The 16,525-nt window shown below is 43.8% G+C and overlaps 2 protein-coding genes across 2 annotated transcripts in view; both read right to left on the bottom strand.

The window, feature by feature from the left end:
- Positions 1-1,672: 1,672 nt before the first annotated feature.
- UMPS (uridine monophosphate synthetase) lies at positions 1,673-7,488 on the bottom strand. The gene is made up of 6 exons (XM_010713879.3): positions 7,314-7,488; positions 6,691-6,844; positions 4,558-5,226; positions 3,758-3,933; positions 3,168-3,282; positions 1,673-2,484 (listed from the first exon to the last, which is right to left on the bottom strand). Exons 1-6 carry the CDS (start codon positions 7,461-7,463, stop codon positions 2,309-2,311), a joined length of 1,440 nt encoding a protein of 479 aa, XP_010712181.1. The 5' UTR covers positions 7,464-7,488; the 3' UTR covers positions 1,673-2,308.
- Positions 7,489-7,652: 164 nt separating this feature from the next.
- Positions 7,653-16,525, bottom strand: part of LOC104909225 (kalirin-like) — a 64,214-nt gene continuing 55,341 nt past the window's right edge. Inside the window, exons 22-26 of the mRNA XM_031554229.1 lie at positions 16,047-16,211; positions 15,505-15,583; positions 14,173-14,373; positions 13,108-13,246; positions 7,653-11,493 (exon numbers count right to left, since the gene is read on the bottom strand). Coding sequence (XP_031410089.1) covers positions 10,948-11,493; positions 13,108-13,246; positions 14,173-14,373; positions 15,505-15,583; positions 16,047-16,211 — 1,130 coding nt within the window. The 3' untranslated portion in view covers positions 7,653-10,947. The remainder of the gene's footprint in view (positions 11,494-13,107; positions 13,247-14,172; positions 14,374-15,504; positions 15,584-16,046; positions 16,212-16,525) is intronic.

The raw sequence follows: 16,525 nt of genomic DNA, 5'->3' as shown, positions 1-16,525 counted from the left end.
GCTTGTTTGCTATATTCACTGTGACACAAGAAAGCATGTAGGAGGTAGGCAAATGTGGCTTTGTTTTGCTAATTGGGAATGTTTGACTGGTGTCAAATGAAGCACCAGAATACAACTTGCTATGACTGAGTGCATGGTGGAGAGTGGTGAACTGAAGCTTTCCAATTTGATGCTCAGAACTTTCACTCCAAGTATCTTAGATGGTGACTAGCTATTAGACAATGGCAATCTCTCAGTTCAGTTGCTGTTTCTTTCTCCTGATAAAGTAGCTTTTGGGGCTTTTTCAAGGTTTTAGCTGCGTAAATATCAGACGCTTTTACTTGGTGCAATTCAGCACAGTTAGTGGGAAATACCAGACTCACAGAACCCTGCTGGTGCTCCAGCAGTGACCACTCCACCCCAGGCAATGCTGAGGCAGCTGCCTACTGAATTCTACTGTGTTAAGCTGTGGTTTCAGGTGAGGGAGTAACTTGTTGAAAAGCAAGTAGATCTTCAGCTTAAGTACAGCTAGAGTTGGTATCGTCAGCGGAAACTATTAGCTATGGAAGGGGTGGGCATCGACTCCCCTGAAAAATAGAGTCTCAGCTCCATCTGGTGGGCAAAGCAGTTTTCTGCAAAGCAGTTGAAGTGAGGAAACCTGGCTTCTGCTACCTCAAGGCCATCAGGTTGTTAATGAAAAACAGTAAACAAATCCCAAAACCTCTGATCACTTTAAAGGTCTGAAACTTCTTGGAAGTCGATGCAAAATATCAGACTACTGCAGGGCAGCTCCTAAGAGCCAACACACTCACAGAGTTCAGTGGTGAAAGGTAGCCAGGATAGCCTTCGTCTTTCCTGGATGGACTTCTCCATGTTAATATGGTACCTAAGAAGAATCTTGAACCAACCGAGGAAAAACAAAACATATGCAGAGTAAATTTTAATATCCTCTCCTAAGTAACGCATTTATAAGCTCTGTAAGAGGCACTGGGGAAACACTTCCAAAGAACATGAAATGCAAAAGGATAAGGTCATTAACCTCAGCATACCCAGACAGCTAGGAAGCTTTTCAGCCACACATTTCTGAAGTCTGACTCCCAGCAGAGCACAAGGTCACAAATACAAGAAGCATACCATAGAGCCCTCAAATCCAAGCCTGTTTCTGTTCTTAGACAAGAAGCAAAAAACCTCCATTTGAACTTCAGGATAACCCTGTTCTCTTCATTTGAAAGGCTGGGAAAAGAGTTGGTTACTATTAAAGCAAAAGAATTCTCACTGGATATAATTGTTCTTATTCTATGGGCTTTTTAAAAAGGGATCCAGTTTTCTCTGTGTTTTACTTCAGCATAGGAACAGCAATGGTCTACAACTGTACCACCATTCATCTGCCTTCTCCACACTTTCCTGTAAGCAATGAAAATTCAAGCCAATTTCCACCATATCTATAGTGGGTGTATTTGAGGCAATTCCACCCTTTCTAATCAAAACCTTTCATACATGGTATTTCAAAGTAACACTTCTTCATAATCCCGAGGTGTGGAAAATAATTCCCAGAAGTATTCCATAAATATTTTTCTGAAAAAGTCAAGCAACCAAAAGTTCGCCTTTGTTTCTCATTAGATCAGTCACCACTTGCACTCAGCAGCACAAAGACTTTTGTCAGAGCAGACTACAGACAGAATCCAGAGCAACGTTTACAGACACAAACAGAGCAGACTTGATTTATTTTTATAGTGCCCTGGTTCTGAAAATAAACAGTATTTCACACTGCCACAAAAAAGACAGATACAATTAAAGGAAATGGGTAGCAAAATCAATTCATTAAGTAACATATAATTCATTTTCACTGCATGGGATCTAGACTGATAACTGTCTCTATGGAACTGGCAGACCTGAGCAATCCTGTGAGTGGGACACAAGGTCAGCATCACAGGTGAAGTTAATGAAGAACAATAAAGCATTGTTTCCACAGTCAGAGGAATTTCAGGGCTGGGAGGAGAAAGTAGCAACAACAGCCAAGCACGCATCTTAGGAGTGTTTTCATTCATCATTTTTCAGTAGAGGAAAAACTATTCAGACTAACAATTGGACATAAGATTTTGGTCTCATACATCCAAATGCTAAAAAATGCTTAAAAACAATTATGGTGTGTACAACTGCGTGGAATTAAAAATAATTTAGCCAGTAACAGATTTTTTCCAAAAGGGCGTAATGTTCTGCTGGCTGAAGTGTTTGTATACTTAAGTGGAAGTCTCACAATGAATGCAGCTCCATTTTAACTACTGCATCAGCTTTGCTTACTTACTAGGAAGGTGACCTACATACAGTCTTATGCATGAACACCCAGCCTGCTAACGTAGCTCTCCCAAGCTGCCTTCCTGTACTTCTCTGCTTCCTGAAGACGGTCTGAAGCTGACAAGATGCCACGTCCCACAATAATAATGTCTGAACCTTTTTCATTAATCACTTCCTTGGGGCTTAGGTACTTCTGCCCAAGATTATCACCTGAAACAGATAAAACATATTTTTAAGTTTGTGCAAAACTGTATCTACTAAAAACTTTCTCAGATGCTGGAACGTGTACGTTATTTCAGTTCTCACCCTACAAATCCACAGCACTGACTAGAAACTGTGCCTCCAACTAGTGAACCTCTACTTATTACACAGATCAATCACAGAAGCTGTGATTTTACTTCAGATTTTGTAAGAATGAAGTACTGCAGAGAAACACATCTGTCCTAGCTGGATAACTACTGGACAGACTGTTTAGGAAGCTGTGACTTCAATTCATTGATATTGCATCTGTATCAGTATCAGTCATGTTACAGTTAGACTTCAGTGTTTAACTAAATGTTTTCTACCTACTGAGTAGTCATACATCTAAGCTAATGCCCATCTGCAGGCATTTCACATGCTTAAGGACTGTACTTCATGGTACACACAGACCTCAGTACAAGAAGATCTAACAGAGAAGCTATGTGGGATGCTGGTTGCCATTCAGAACTCCCAGGAAACAGATCACTACATCCAGAAATACACAAGGCAGCCCGTATTAGGGAAATGGCAAACACAGACTCCTTTCTCCAGATGCGAATAATCCAATCCCCTTCAGAAGTCACTTTTTCCACTGAAGCCCAAATCACTCACTGTATTTACAAACAGGCTATACATATTTCAGGGAAAGTTACCTCCAGCTTGCAGCTGTACTCCTGGAGTTAAGTGAAGAAATTCTGGTTTCTTACTAACTCTAGATCCAGATATGAATCCAAAAACAAAATCAGAGTTGTCTTCAGCCATCTGTACCTAAAAAGGAGCAATAAACTGCATCAAGTGATATATCTAAAATTAAGCTTGCCCACAATTCTGTTTCTAATTAAGCTGTGCAGGGCAGGGGTATGAAATACCAATATAAAGTCATCTAGCACTGACTCATTCTTCACTGATATTGCTGAGCTTGCAGATAGGAATGCAAAAGATACATCTGTTTCTAAGTTATATGTGAAAGTTCAGTGTATTACTTATTACAAATTCATTGCTAATGAAAAAAACATGGCCAATGGCAAACCTGGTATGTTCACTAGAATTCACAGCATGAACTCCAACATCACTAGCCTACAGATGTAACCTTCAAGTGCCACTCTGTCTCCTGAGTTTCCATAGAAAGAAAACTTATCACATAACTGGAGAGACTTCTGGGAGTGTAGATATTAGCGGCACACAAAACCTCCCATCAGAGCACTTTACAAGCTGTTAACCTTAAACAAAAGTGCCGACTTACTGCAGCTTTTGTGTATTCACCAGTTGCAAGTGACCCCTGGGAACTCATCTCAGCAATCAGAAGGCAGCCGCGCTGCAGGGGAAGGCCCACTTCCTTCAGTCCTTTCACAACTCCAGAGCCTGGAACCACATGTGCATTAACCACATCCGACCAGGATGCTATTTTGAACACACCACCTAAGAACACAGATATAAAGACCCAGGCAAAGTGAAATTAGTCATCAGAAATGCAGTAAACAAGAAGTGTGAATTAAACAAAACAAGCAGTGCAATAAACCATTCCAATTTTAAAAGGCTTTTTACTACGAAGCTTAACAGCCTTAACAGCCGAGTTTTATCAGACAAACCCGATGGCTACATAATCACAAAGGTATGGTAAGCTAAACATTCTGTCACAGGTGCAACAGTATACAAGATCATAAGGAGAATAGTATCAGAAAAGAGGAAAAAGCATTGGGCAAATGCAGTAACAAAGGAAAGCCACAAGAAGCATGCAAGCATACAATAGCAAGCTTGCCTTACAAGCCACACACACCCTTCTCCACGCAAACAACCATTCAGAAGTACTTACTGAGCACAAGCATAGATTCATAAAAAGATTTAGGCTTTGGAAAGGACCTTTGGAGGTCATGCCCCCTCAGCAGAGCTAACTCCAAAACTAGATCAGGTTGCTCAGGGCCTTGCCCCTCAAGTTTTCTTCAAGGTCAGAGGTCCCACAGTCTCTCCTGACAACTTGTTCCAGTGCTGCAGTTACACAGACTGGCAGCAAAATTATGGCACATCAAGGCTGATGATAATCACCTTCATACTGATGTTTCACTGTGTTTCCAATGTCTGCAAATTTCCTGTCTTCAAAAATCAAGAACTCGTGTTGATCTGCGAGTGCTCTCAGCTCCTTTACTACATCTTGGGTGAAATCATTCAGGATATCTATATGAGTCTTTAGGATACAAATGCTGGGGCCCAGGCTGGCAGCTAACTGCAGCAGTTCTTTGGATCCTGTGACGTCCGCAGAAAGGCACAAGTTTGTTTGCTTTTTTTCCATGAGTGTGAGAAGCCTGGCTGCGACAGGATGCACCCCAGGCAGCTCAGCACGAGCCCTGAAGCTCAGCTCTTTACAGACTCTTTTCACTGGAGTTGGACCATTCTGAGCCCCTGGCTCAAACACGTTTCCCTGAATGAAATTCTTCACCTTCTCAACCATCTCCACATCCACTTCTCCCTGCTGCTGGAGAATATCTAACATCTCAGACAACGTACACACAGAGTGTAGGTGAATTCCATGTTCTTCTAACCTGGCCTTCCCCCCCTGCTCCCTGTCCAGCAGCACTACAGCATCTGTGACTTTTAATCCTTCCTTCCGAAGAACTTCAGCAGTTTCCAGTACACTAGATCCACTTGTTACCACATCTTCAATGATCAAACATGTTTCTCCTGGATTAATGGTGCCTTCTACCAGCCGCTTGGTACCTTTAAAATAAAAGGAAAACACTCCACTAAATAAAGTACAAAAGACCTCAGAATGTACCCAGTATGTCCAGATTTTAACCTGAGATGTTAAGTAAAGACTGTATTTGTTTTGCATACGAGCATGTGCTGCAGTAAAAATGGAATTGGGCTTCAGGTTTATAAGAATTTCATACTCACTGTATGTGTGCAGAGTAGTTATGTAGTTATTACTGATTCCAGATATCACATCTCAGCCACTGCCTCATAACTCAATTCATAGTCTGTTACTTCTCCAAGGGGATAAAACACACTTCACACAACCCACTACCGAAACCAACATCTTACTGACAGCACATCTTTTAACAGTCTTTAATGAAGGTCACTACAGAAATTGAAGTTTATTATTGCTATGAACTGAACCTTCAAAACATCAAAAATATTTTTCCTGTTACGTTAAAGATGTCCCGAAAATGTCTTTCAACTAGCAAAGTTATTGAAACTCTTCAACATATTTTCTGCTTTCCACAGGCATTATTCTATGCTTAATATGCTTGTTGTTAGAACAATCTGGAGGAGTAAAGCCCCCAAATGCCTTTACCATAACCAACAATAGGCACAAGTCCATGAAAGGCCTCCCAGGGGGCAGTAACAAAGGAAGCCTGGCTTTCTAAGGAAGCAGGGAGCAGCGGGTGAACATTATGCAGCCACTGCAGTGCTCAGATCAGGGCTGCCTCACAAGTGTCAATACAGCTTTGCAATCTGTGTGACACCGGAAACCTCGTGCCAGGCAGTTAATTGCTGTCACAATCAACTTGTCCTTCACAATAAAGAACAGTAAAAATTCTCAGGCCTAGCACACCGACTAACAAAAGAGTACCATTTAGGTTTTACAAACATCCTGTCTGTCTGAATGACGTTGGAAGAGAGCTCATCACACATGGAAATCCAGTTACCAGGGTTGGATAATACTGTACTCTTCCCCTCTACAAGCACCTTGCCCCTGCTTCAACCAAAATCAAGTAAAACTGATTGCTATGTATAGAGCTGACTGCTTCTCACCTGGCCCACTTTGCCCGCTGATTATAGGATACAAAAGTGTAAGTGGATGAGAGACAACAGAAGAATAAAGATTCCTTTTGGAGTTGATATGCAAAAAGTTGTTTGGAGGTCAAACATGGCACCAGCCTCGGCATTATCAAAAACTGCATTACAAATCTACTTCTAGAAAAGAGCAATAACCTACAGTAGTAGTGTTAAAGGAAAAAAGACACTGTGGGAACAAAGAGGAAGCCTGAGACCTTTCACACCTACTACAGCAGAAGCCCAGCTGCAGCTGGGAGAGCACGGTTGGGTTGGGACATTGTAAGAGGTATGTTTCGGGGAAATGGGACTGCTATTTGAATTGGAGTGGTAATCTTAAACTGAAACAGAGATGCATGTGACAAGACAAGAAGTAATGACAAATTCATCATTTGACAGTCTTACCATAATCTTTTGCTTCCTTCCTCCGTATCAGCATTGGAATCTGATTTTCAGAGCTGATAATTGTGGCCAACGGCAAAGCCGTGTATGGAACACCACACACACAGTCATACTGGAGAGCAGCGGCTTTTGCTGTTTGGAACAGAAGATCAGCAACCTAAAAAATACGTATATTTCAGGAGTCAGAGCAAAGTGAGCACTGCTAAACAGTATCTCCACGATTCCCAAACACCTCCAGATATGGTGACTCCATCACCTCCTGGGCAGCTGTGCCACCGCATCACCACTCTTTCAGAGAAGAAATGTTTCCTAATATCCAACCTGAACTCCCAGGCACAACTTGAGGCCATCACCTCTCACCCTATGGCTGTTACCATAGCACAGGCCGACCCCCACCTCGCCACAACCTCCTCACAGGGAGCAGCAAAGAGCCGTACAGTCTCCCCTGAGCTCCCTCTTCTCCAGCCTAAACAATACCATTCCCCGGACACGCCCCATAGCCTCGATGCCCGTCTTGCAGCAATCAGCCCAGCCCACCTCCCCGACCCAAGCCCGGCACCGCGACCCCAGAACCCCCCTCAGACCCCTGAGGCCACTCGTCCAGCGCCCCCCCACCCCCACAGCACCAGGCGGAGCAGGGGGGGCCGGGAGGCCAGGCCGCGCAAATCCACGTAGACGGGCGAGGCGATGCCGCTCCGCAGCACGAAGTCTCCGAAGCGCACAGCGCCCGCCTCCAGCAGTGCCGCCGCCACGCGCCCCGCGCCGTCCGCCGCCATCTGCCCGCCCGTTGCCCGGCGCCGGGAGATGACGGAAGCGGCGACACCGTGTGTAAGTGCGCATGCGCAGAGGTACACCGCCTATTCGTGTCCTCCCAGTTCTCCAGACCGCGTTCACGCGTTCCGGGTGCAGTTCGTTCCCTCTCCTATCACCAATAACCCGCGTTGGGAAATGAGACTGAGCCGCTGTTCTCTGAACAACTGAGTTTAATCCAAAATAAATAAAGAAAATAAAGCCCAGAAACTGCATCGTTAGCACAGTCCGTTCATAGGGAGGGGGCACAGTCCGAAGCCATGTCCGTAGCGTTGGATCACGCCTGGCGTAGCAGTGTGCTCCAGGCTGCACTGTGCGCTGACATCGTTAAGGCTGTGGCATCACTTTGCGCCTTGACAACACCGTGCCATCAGCTGGGCCATCCCCCTTCCTTCTTCAGCTGGCTGTTGGAAAGCTGATGAGCATAGAGCTTTGCTCTTAGTGAACAAGGTTGAGGTGGCCACGGTCTGTGCAGAGCCACGCTCACCTGTCCCACCACTCTGCCACAGCCAACACGCAGTGCTGACACAGCACAGTGCCAGACCCAGCTCGGCAGCCTGGCTTTGCATCTTTGGGAAGCACCATGTTGGATAGAACACTGCCAATGAGCCACAAAACAAACCCAGGCCCTATGCTGGACGTTTGTCTCTGGGAGTTGACATAGCCCAGGTGACCTGATGCAGCCCTCTCATTGCAAGGGCATTAAAATACAGTTATATATAGTCACATTGCACCGCGCAGTTCTGCATTCAGCCTTTGTGGCATTTGTAACAAGACCCACTGAGGGCACAGGCTTTGTCTCAGCTTCACCTTAGGTTAAAAGTAAAATTATTTTAAAGGTAAGTGTTAATGAAAATAAAGCCGTTTAAAATAAAAAGGCAATGGACTTGGAAAGCTTGGATTGCTTTAAAGAATTCTTAAAGCACTATTTAAGCCTCCAGTTTCTATCAAATGAGAACAGAAGAGAGAAAAGACATAGAAAGGCTTAAATATTCCCTTAATCAATCCAATCTTTTCCCTCTATAGGCCCACAGTGCCTGTTTTCACAGTTTGAAATGTGAATGCAGGACATAGCAAAATAAAATGATAAATAGCTTGAGATTTCCTGTGATACGTGAGAATCTGTTTGTACTGGTGCCAAGCAGAAAGAGTGTTGTTTAAAGTGTACCCACGGGCCCCATAAAAGCTGTGGGTTTTATAAACCACACTTCCATAAACATTTTCTGAAAGGCAGCACAATCACAGCACAAAGAGCCAGGTTTGACAAATGGAAAGAAGCACAAACAGTCCTGCAGTGAGGAAGTACCTGAGGCTGGAGCTAATTAAAGACACCCCTTGATGACTGCCTGGAGATGTTTCAGTTGCTAACACTCCCACTCAGAAGGAGAGTCTGGTCTCTGTCTTTGAGGCGCTACTGAATTGCTTGGAAAATTTGTTGCTGCATTACAGAGGGAAACTGAAATGGGTTCAAAAGTTTTAGCCCTCCATGAACACTCAAGCCTTCCCTCAACTTCCCCCTGGATCAGATCACACACTAAATCTTGTATGCTGTCTCTGACTCTGTGTGGGCTTACCCATCTGCCTGTGGCTCCCAGATCTGAACAGTGTAACTTGCTGTGCCTGACTGCTCTAGCATCCTGGTAGAGCAAGCACAAAGAGAAGGGCCAGGTCTCCAAATGCCATGAAACTGAGCTCAGAGGTGGATCAGAAGGGCAGAGCCCTGGGAATTCACAATACTTGCAGAGTGTCTCTGTCACCTGCTGGTAGAACCAGCTTTTGCTCCTGACGATATATCACAGGCTCACAGTGCAGTTAGTTGGATGGTGAATTGAATTTGGCTCTTGCCCTGATGAGATATCTCAAGAGAGCCTCTACTGAGTACACATGGCCAGAATAAGCCCTTTTCCTTAGGAAAAGCTTTGGTAACAACTGATATTTCCTATTGCAGGCACAGCAGTGACACTCAGCACTGAGACAATATACTAATATGCCAAAGGGAAAAAAGTCTGATCATCAACTGGAAGGCTGCAGGGTTTTATGGTGCAGCAACCAGGGAGGTGTTTTCCCTTCCTGCTGCTAGAGAGAAGACTTGGCCAGCCCACGGACTGCTGATCTGTCACTGCAGACTCCCTGCATTGCTCATACTTAAGGCTGGCTCCGTCACTGTAACATCAGAGTGATGATGTTACATCTTGGCTTGCAAGAGAGAAATGTTTTAATTATGGATTTTTTATTTTTTATTTTTATTTTTTATTACAAATTAGGCTTTGGACAGAAAAATATCCTCACAAATGCTTTGGTGATGAGGTGCTAACGGCAGCTGCGAGATATTTACAAGACTGGAAATGAAACAAATGACATACTTTAAACACTGAAAATGATTTTCAAGCTGTAAGCACAAGGATGGACTCACCACTTACCAACTGCACTTTGAAAGGCTCTAGATGGACTTTGGGCCAAGCAATTCTGAAGCTAGAAATGGAACAGGATCCTTTATATATATATATTTATATATATATATGATACAATATATGTATACTGAAAACCTGTGATAGAAAAAATTGTCTTCATCAATCATCACCTAGTTTACAGATACTGCAAAAATTGGACTCAGCCTTTTCTCAATGCACAGGTTTTGCAAAAGATTTCTGTACAGTGTATATAAAATGTGTTAAAAAAAAAACAAAAACAAAAACAAACACCATCATAGTCCCGTTGTGCTTAGTCAGAAACAGCTGTATGCTCCAATGAATTCATTGCCTCAATCATAGCTCCAAAAGGTACTGCATGTTGACTTGAAGCAGTAGAAAGCCCAAGGATTAACATGGGATTTTATTCTGAGCACTATCATGTAATGAGGATGTACCTAAGCCAAGCCACCACAGAAGCTGATCCAACGGGCCTGATCTTGCAGGTGAAGTCCTCACAGAAATCATGGGAGACCTGGGCATACAGAGCACAAAAAATCCACCTGTTAACCCAGAGCAGGCATGCAGTGACTTCAGTGAGAGCTGCATTCAGCCAAGTCCTGCAATACACACAAAGGTCAGCCTAGACTTACTCCTCCACACACTATCCTACAGCTAATCTCTCGTACACTCAGAAATCAGTTCAGCAAGATCAAGAGGATTTCTGGTAAGGCTGCCTCCCAAAGATTAAGGCAACTGCAGTTTTGGTTCTTGTCTCCAGTTGGTGTTTGCTGCTGCATATTGTGGAGATGCTTCCAGAAGGTGCTCATTGAAGAGAACACCTAAGTACCTGTCACCGTTACCCTGCTTGCTTTGATCCTGAGTAACTGAGGAGGTACTGGGACCTCTGGACAGATTTGGACCTTCAAATGCCAACACTGAATACAGAAGTATGTACAGAAGCTCTGCTTTGGGCCTACTCACTCCCTGCGCCATGCCTCAGGACCAGCATGGTCCAGTGTAGTGTCCGGGGAGGTGGGCATTATGTCCCAGGGTTAAGCCTGTTCATCAGGAAACTCTTGACACCGGGGACGGGGTGCACGTCATACTGGTGTCTGCGGCGCTCAATGAAGGATGCCAAGCGAGAGGTATCCAGTGGGATTTTGGAGTAGCTGCCATTGTGTGGCTGCAGCCATGGGTGCTGTAAACAAGTGGCTGCTGTCGGCCTCCTCCTGAAGTCTTCCTGGAGGATGACGTTGATGAAATCCCTGGCGGCATGGCTCACATCAGAGAAGTACTCAGGTGGGAAGCTGAAATCGACTTTGCACACATTGATACAAGTCTCCTCTTTGCTTTCATCTAGGAAGGGTGAGACACCGCTCAACATGACATAGGTGAGGACTCCGATGCTCCAGATATCTGTGCTCAGGGACACAGGGAGGCCCTGGATAACTTCAGGGGCTGCAAATTCTGGGTTTCCAAGGAGATGGTGGACATGGTAATGGCCTGTGATTTGAACTGCATCTTCCAAATCAATGATCTTGACACGAGGAACTGGGATCCTTAAATCGATCAGCAGATTCTCTGGCTGTTGAAAAGGGAACAATGAAAATGTAATTATGCTTATTATACTTATTTTTCCTCAAAGCAATCTCTACAGATTAACAACACTGACAGATTTTTTAATTTTGAGAAAGGACTTGCATATCTCTGATAGATTCATTTAGATTCCATTTGTTTTTGTGACACCTGGATGACATAGGAGTGTGTAATTTGTAGCAGAAGTGTTCGTTGTAAAGCAAACGGTAAACATTTTGCCCCCTGCCTCTCTAAATTCACATTTCCATGGATCTATCCTTTAGCTCCTCATCCTAATGCATGTTTCTGTGTATACAATGCACTACTGTTCAAACCTCTCCACTTGCTCTTGTTTTGTGTGTGTTCTGCACTGACAAAATTAATGTGTTCTGGAGCAAGATCTTAGGACAAGACATGGCTAGGTCTCAGGACAAGGCATGGCTAGATGCACTAGTAATGCATCTTCTGCTTCCTGCTCAGCAACAGAAGGTGCTTTATTTAGCATGCTTCACTCAGGAGAACTGTAAATAGGTCACAGAAAATTGCCTTCCCACTTTCTTTTTGGGAAGTATCTTATGATCAAATAAAGAATTCAGTGCGGTTTCTTTACCTAGAAGTGATGTCTATTTTTTGACAGGTCCTATAAATACAGCAGAAAATACAAACAGCCTTACCGAAAGAAACCAGAATAATATAGCGTTTTGGGACTAATGCTCACGTAAGATATTGTACAAAAGGGATCTTTTCATTTTTTTCATTAGTAGCAGTCAGCAGCAGAAGACTGAAAACACTACTTCATCTGACATGCCTGGGAGCTATAGGGATGAGAAAGACCTCTGTGGAGCTGGATTGTCCACTCTACATGACAGTTAAATCCAGCTCTCATTTTCCATTTTTAAATGCTGCTCAAGTCTTCAAATAAATTATAGATTAGCTGATACTCCTGGCAACCTGATTCAGAGCTGCAGACTGCAAAGCTTGGAGCTCTTGATCGTAACTTCAAACACTAGTTCTCTGTCTTTCCAGATCAATGGAGTGTTGGTGGGTATGGCAACACTACGCCAAATCCAGGACAGTGCAGTACCTCCTGCCACACGTACTAACAAAAGGAGGTACAAGCTGTCCTAATCTCACTGAGCATGACATTGCAGACCTCAGATATATTTCTGAACCTCTCCCTGGGTGCATTTCCCACCTCTCTCAGGCTCTGCAGCACAGTCAGCTTGCTGCTTTCCCCTCTCAGCCCTTCCCACCTCCTGCTCTCCTCCACCCTCCTCTCCCCTTGCTTCCCATGTTGTGAACCCAAGCCATGCCCTGGGGATGTATCTTATAACTCCCCTTCACTCAGGAGCTTCTGACTCTTGCCCTTCTCCCTCATTAAATCCCTCTTCTAGAAAGCCCTTGAGAACAAAACAGTGAATTAAAGAAATAGTGCATCTCTGAAGGAAGAAATAGACCTTGCAAGTTACTGAGTCCTTTCTCTGGTTACCACATCTGGAGGGTAGTGCTTGTCCATTCAGCATCACCTCTGGGGGCACAGACTTGCACCTCCTTGCTGTGTGTGCAGTTGGGAACATTCTGTACCAGGACACTGAGTAATAGCATCATTTTCTTCTCTTCTTACCTTTATATCTAAATGAGCCACTCGGCAATTGTGAAGATACTGCAAGGCTTCCATTGTGTCTCTTATGTAGAAAGCTACTTTTTCCTCCATAAGTTCATCATGGTTCATTAGATAATCTAGGAGACGACCATCATCCATCCTACAAAGAAATCAAACCCCACACCTGAAAGATCACATGACATCTGCAGGAATAGCTAATATTTGACAACAAAACTGCAACGGAAACTTTGTGACCTAAAAATGGAGGAAATAAAAATGAGAGATTTGATCAGGATTTAACGATATCACAAGGTACTGCAGGGCATGGAAGTGGTATAATGATTAATCTTTGATTAGTCCTCAGTTGTCATCCCTGGCACTTAATAAATTTAGTGACAATCTCAAAGTACACTAAGTTGCTTAAGGATGGATTCAACAGACAGAGGAGATTCCTTTGAAAACAGATTCACTTAATTATTTGGATTCATCTATTCATTTATAGAGACGGTTGCATTATGCAGAAAAAAAATCACTGATGTTTCAGCTAGTGGTGTGTTCTGTGGGAAAGCTAACTCAATAAAAGTTTTCCACCTAGTTTTATTTATCTGTATAAATAAACAAGCAAAGAGTCCAAATATGCTTGATTGGATATACTGTAACAAAAAAGCAGTTTGGATTTTGGTTGCTATTTCTCCTTATAGGGACAAACATAATCCCAATACAGCTTTTTTCATCAAGAACTGTTAGAACAATGTAGGCTCCAATCCAGCTGAAGTGCATTTGCTTAGATATAGAAAGCAGACTAAACTGCCCAAATAAATCTGATGCTTTGTGACAAACTAATTGCTGATACAAATACTGAGCTTCCAGAGTAGAATGTTTTATTTCTACCTCTGAATCTTATTTACTGTAAAGAAAAGGCAATGGAAAGTCAGCAGAAAAACGGCTATTTCATTTGATGTCACAGTCAATAAGCAACAGATGACAAAGTCTTTGCCCTGCTGAAGCACAGGTGAATTTTATCCTTGGTTTTAATAGCACTGTGATTCATACCCAGATGCTTGAATTCTAGCTCCATGTACTTACAGCTCCAGAACTAGGATGTAAGAAGTAGGAGACTCATAGGTATCATGGATAGTGATGTACTGAGGATGCTGTAAGTGCTGTAACAGAGCTGCCTCATGGGCTGCTTGCTCCTTCTTCTTCATTTTTTTACTGATGAATTTTACAGCAACATCTTTCCGGGTAGCTTTGTGAACGCATTTCTTTACGATGGAGAATCGTCCCCTGGAAAAAAAGAAAAGCAGAATAATGAATGGGATCCATGAATAAATCATGCTCGTTTTTCAGTGTGATAACAGACTGATTTTCAAAGTGTTATTTGATTCAGTGCATTAACATTTCACAAGGAATCAGACTTATCTCGTTGCTCATAACCTTTTCCAGCACGGAACTGCTGTCTTTCACCCTGGGTGTTTGGATTCCTTGGGGATTAGCAAACAGGGAGAGCAAACAGAGCACTTTGTGCAGCTGTGCTGATGTCCTCTAACAACATCCCTTGGGTTCAATTTGCTGCCGTTTTTACAGGTTCTGTCTTTTTGTTTCTAACCATGGATCTCCTCTCTTCAGCTGCTTGAATAATGAATCCAGACTTAACTAAGAGAAAAGCCTTGTTAAGCAATGACTAAGCAATCAATTTGTCTTGCTGATTCAGGAATACAGTAAAAAATGAGGAGCAAACAGCTGGCATGAAGGCACTTAGGAATCTCATCCAGATTGGTGCTTGGTACCATTCTTAGAAGCAAGAGTACTTAACAAAGCCATGTGCTGCACTTGGCCTGTTTTTAAGATATCACTATTCTTTCCTACCTTTGCAGCCCCAGAAGCACTTATCCCTGATCTCCGGGTGAAGACCTGGCTGCCTAAACCTGCGCTGTTTGGCTGTTTGCGTGTTCCTTATCAGCATCATGCAGCTCTTGCTCACTGACCAAACCACTCAGCACAGCCCATTGGAATGTGCTTTCAGTCTGTCACATGCCTAATTACTTCTGCAAACAGTTCTGAGGTTAAGCACATCCAGAACCAGCAAGCCATCCTGACTTCAAAAGCTCACATTGAGCCAGGGATGTCAGACCAGACACCAGCAGGCGCTGCTGGATCTGGCCCCATCATTCTGAGGCTGGCATTCAGTCATCCATGTTCCAGATCTAATGCTCAAATCACAACTGGTCTTGGGAGACAAGACGTAGTCAGCATTTTAGCCAGTCTGTATTTCAATTGGTGCTTAGTGTGTTCTTTCTAAAAGGAGCAGCAATTTTCAAGCTTACTACAAAAACTGACCTAAATTCCCCATTAAAGAACAAGTTTCAAGTCATTGTTTAGGTATTTCGCTGCAGTGATAAGCAGGGTTAATATTACCTCCCAATCTCATGCAGCTCTGCATAAGCGAGATCAAAGTTTTCCTTCCATGAAATAGTGGCACCATCAGCAGCAGAGTCTTTGGGAGAAGAAAGCACATTGAAGAAAGTGTGAAGACAAGGCAGACTGCTGTGGACTATAAACTGCATATTTAAAAGTTATGTGAGGATATGTTAATGGTTTGCCTAGAGAGCCCTGGAGGTGCTCAAGGCCAGGTGGGATGGGGCCCAGGGCAGCCTGAGCTGGTAGGTGTCAATCAGCCCATGGCAGGGAGCTGGGGACTGGTGGTCTTTAAGGTCCCCTCCAACCCAACCGTTCTGTGATTCTATGATGACGATTTTATGATATTGATCAAAAACAGAAAAGATTACCACTGAGTGTCCAATTTCACAGTGCTCCACCACAACTCCATTGTGTTTGACCACCCAGGAGAAGCTGTGGCTAAGCTGACTTTAAATTTGCCCTTGAAATTTTGGGGGGCTGAAAAGGGACTACAGGGACAGTCTCAGGGCACATCTGTGTGCAAATGGGAGGCCACTCACCATATTCTGGAAGCCTCACGAATTCAGATGGGTCACTGGGCAAGCTGATCCCCCAGGGGTTGCTGGCACTCACACGGAACTGATACTGGCACCCTGGGGACAGGTCTTCAATGACAAGGTAAGTGTCCAGTGTGGAGGCCACTGACTGCTGCCAGACCTGTGAGCCTGCGTTGTACAGAGGGAGGAAAGGAGAAATGATGGAGACAGAGCACACAGAGATTCTCTTCCAATGTGGTGCCCTGGGAGGTTAAAATCCACGGGGTTTTTAAAAAGCAAAGTGGAGGTAGATTTAATTTTGTTAAACCTTCTGGGGACACGGGAAGCTGCTTGTTGTCACAGCCATCTGGTGAAAGGAGGGAGGAAGGAGATGCCCCTCACTTGACTGATAGCAATGGAAAAACTGCAGGCAAGGGAAAGATGATCTATCCACAAGTCTGTCCAAGGCTGTGTGCTACCAGTGATGTCTTTGGGCAGCAAGA

The sequence above is a fragment of the Meleagris gallopavo genome, chromosome 7, assembly GCF_000146605.3.
Source record: "Meleagris gallopavo isolate NT-WF06-2002-E0010 breed Aviagen turkey brand Nicholas breeding stock chromosome 7, Turkey_5.1, whole genome shotgun sequence".
Lineage (NCBI taxonomy): Eukaryota > Metazoa > Chordata > Aves > Galliformes > Phasianidae > Meleagris > Meleagris gallopavo.
This window is presented reverse-complemented; position numbering and strand designations above follow the sequence as displayed.

Coding starts and splice junctions, on each gene's coding strand:
- UMPS (XM_010713879.3), bottom strand. CDS start 7,463: ATGGCGGCGGACGGCGCGGGGCGCGTGGCGGCGGCACTGCTGGAGGCG. Junction 6,845..7,313: donor GGCCCCCCCTGCTCCGCCTG/GTGCTGTGGGGG, acceptor CGTATTTTTTAG/GTTGCTGATCTTCTGTTCCA. Junction 3,934..4,557: donor AGTGAAACATCAGTATGAAG/GTGATTATCATC, acceptor CTGTGTTCTTAG/GTGGTGTGTTCAAAATAGCA.